Consider the following 1,726-nt stretch of genomic DNA (forward strand, 5'->3'; position numbering starts at 1 on the left):
CAAGTAGAATCTTAACTATTATGATGGCTGAGCCAAGTAGAATCTTATCTATTATGATGGCTGGACCAAGTAGAATCTTAACTATTATGATGGGTGGACCAAGCAGAATCTTAACTATTCGGACAGCTGGACCACACATTCAGGTTATCGTGTCTGAGGACTTGGTAAATTTCTGGCATTAAATTATAATATTTAAGATTTTATAAGAACTTAAACAAACGTTTAGTTTTGACAAGTATTCATAAAACAAAAATGAAGCATACACATATTTTATTTGAAAAATAATGAACCCACATGTGTTATATTTAAATCAAAGTGAATGTGTATATCGTCTTAGAAGACAACGTATTCAAGGATATTACTTTTAATACAAAATCATGACTGTATTTTCCAACCAGCAAGAACTCAATAACCAATGAGGACTACATTTCTTTTGAAAACATTAAAAACCTACCCCTTTGATGTCTAGCTTGAAGGAAAATCGATATCAATCCGACGTACTGAACTGAAGAAATCGTGGCCTCCACAAGCCCTTATCAGTTCTCCGTCCAGAGATATAAATACTGTCTGGACAGTCGAATGATAAGGGAACGTGAAGCCGAATGGCACGTTAATCATGATGAATCTTGTAGGCTACAGTAAGGGGACTTGGTACAACCTCTGAAAAGAAGAAGCTTTCAGTAAAACAACTGTAATTTTTTAAACATTTATCTTGTTTAGTTTCTCGAATGTTTTTATTCTGACATTAAATGTCAGTTTTGTTGTTCTTCTCTCTCTCTCTTTTCGTTTTGTAATTTTAAGCTTAAACAACGCATATTCTAGATAGCTAAAAACGTCTCGATAGCAGTTATGGCTAAGCCTAAAGCTGCTTTGTGCCACAGCTGAACACATAACTTCTCACAATAGATAGAGAATTAATTTCAGAAGAATAAATTCATATTATTAATGTTACGATTATGGATATGAGTATAACTTATTTGTGATGAGTAAATTTTTTAAACAATCAATAAAACCATGTAACCCGTATTTCCAGAGCTCACACTTTCTCTGCTGGAGGTGGTACGGTTTACGATTAAGCAGTAAAACTAACTACCTATAGAACTGCTATTTTTTCCTGATTATATATTAACCACATACCTGAAGATTCACAATATTGCGTAAAAACTATAGCATGAATTCCTCCCTCAGTGTCGTCTTTACTTGTTCATCACAATGTCTTGTTGACATTTTACCAGTTTGCTTGAATTCTACCTCCAGGTGTCGTGGTTACATGTGAAACGAAAAGGTTTCTAAGTCTTAGGATTTTCAAACTGGCAAACGCACATAAGAAAAGTCACCAATAGATTGTAAAATTGATAATTAAATCCCTGTTAGAAAACTCCCAGTTTTACTCTGTGTTGATGAGTTAAATCCTTGTTAGAAAACTACCGGTTTTACTCTGTGTTGGTGGATTAAATCCCTGTTAGAAAACTCCAGTTTTACTCTGTGTTGGTGGATTAAATCCCTGTTAGAAAACCACCAGTTTTACTCTGTGTTGGTGGATTAAATCCCTGTTAGAAAACCACCAGTTTTACTCTGTGTTGGTGGATTAAATCCTTGTTAGAAAACCGTTTTACTCTGTGTTGGTGGTGGTGGTTTTCTAACAAGGATTTAATCCACCAACACAGAGTAAAACTGGTGGTTTTCTAACAAGGATTTAATCCACCAACACAGAGTAAAACTGGTG

General features: G+C 34.7%; 1 protein-coding gene across 2 annotated transcripts in view; it reads left to right on the forward strand.

Moving 5' to 3' along the window:
• LOC111083273 overlaps positions 1–586 on the forward strand; it is a 2,562-nt gene extending 1,976 nt beyond the window's left edge. Inside the window, exon 2 of one of the 2 annotated variants that reach the window (XM_022379656.1) lies at positions 11–586. In XM_022379656.1, coding sequence (XP_022235364.1) covers positions 11–182 — 172 coding nt within the window. In that variant the 3' untranslated portion in view covers positions 183–586. The remainder of the gene's footprint in view (positions 1–10) is intronic. The other variant, XM_022379657.1, reaches the window with a different exon arrangement.
• Positions 587–1,726: the final 1,140 nt, after the last annotated feature.

Source organism: Limulus polyphemus, unplaced genomic scaffold, assembly GCF_000517525.1.
Source record: "Limulus polyphemus unplaced genomic scaffold, Limulus_polyphemus-2.1.2 Scaffold8846, whole genome shotgun sequence".
NCBI lineage: Eukaryota > Metazoa > Arthropoda > Merostomata > Xiphosura > Limulidae > Limulus > Limulus polyphemus.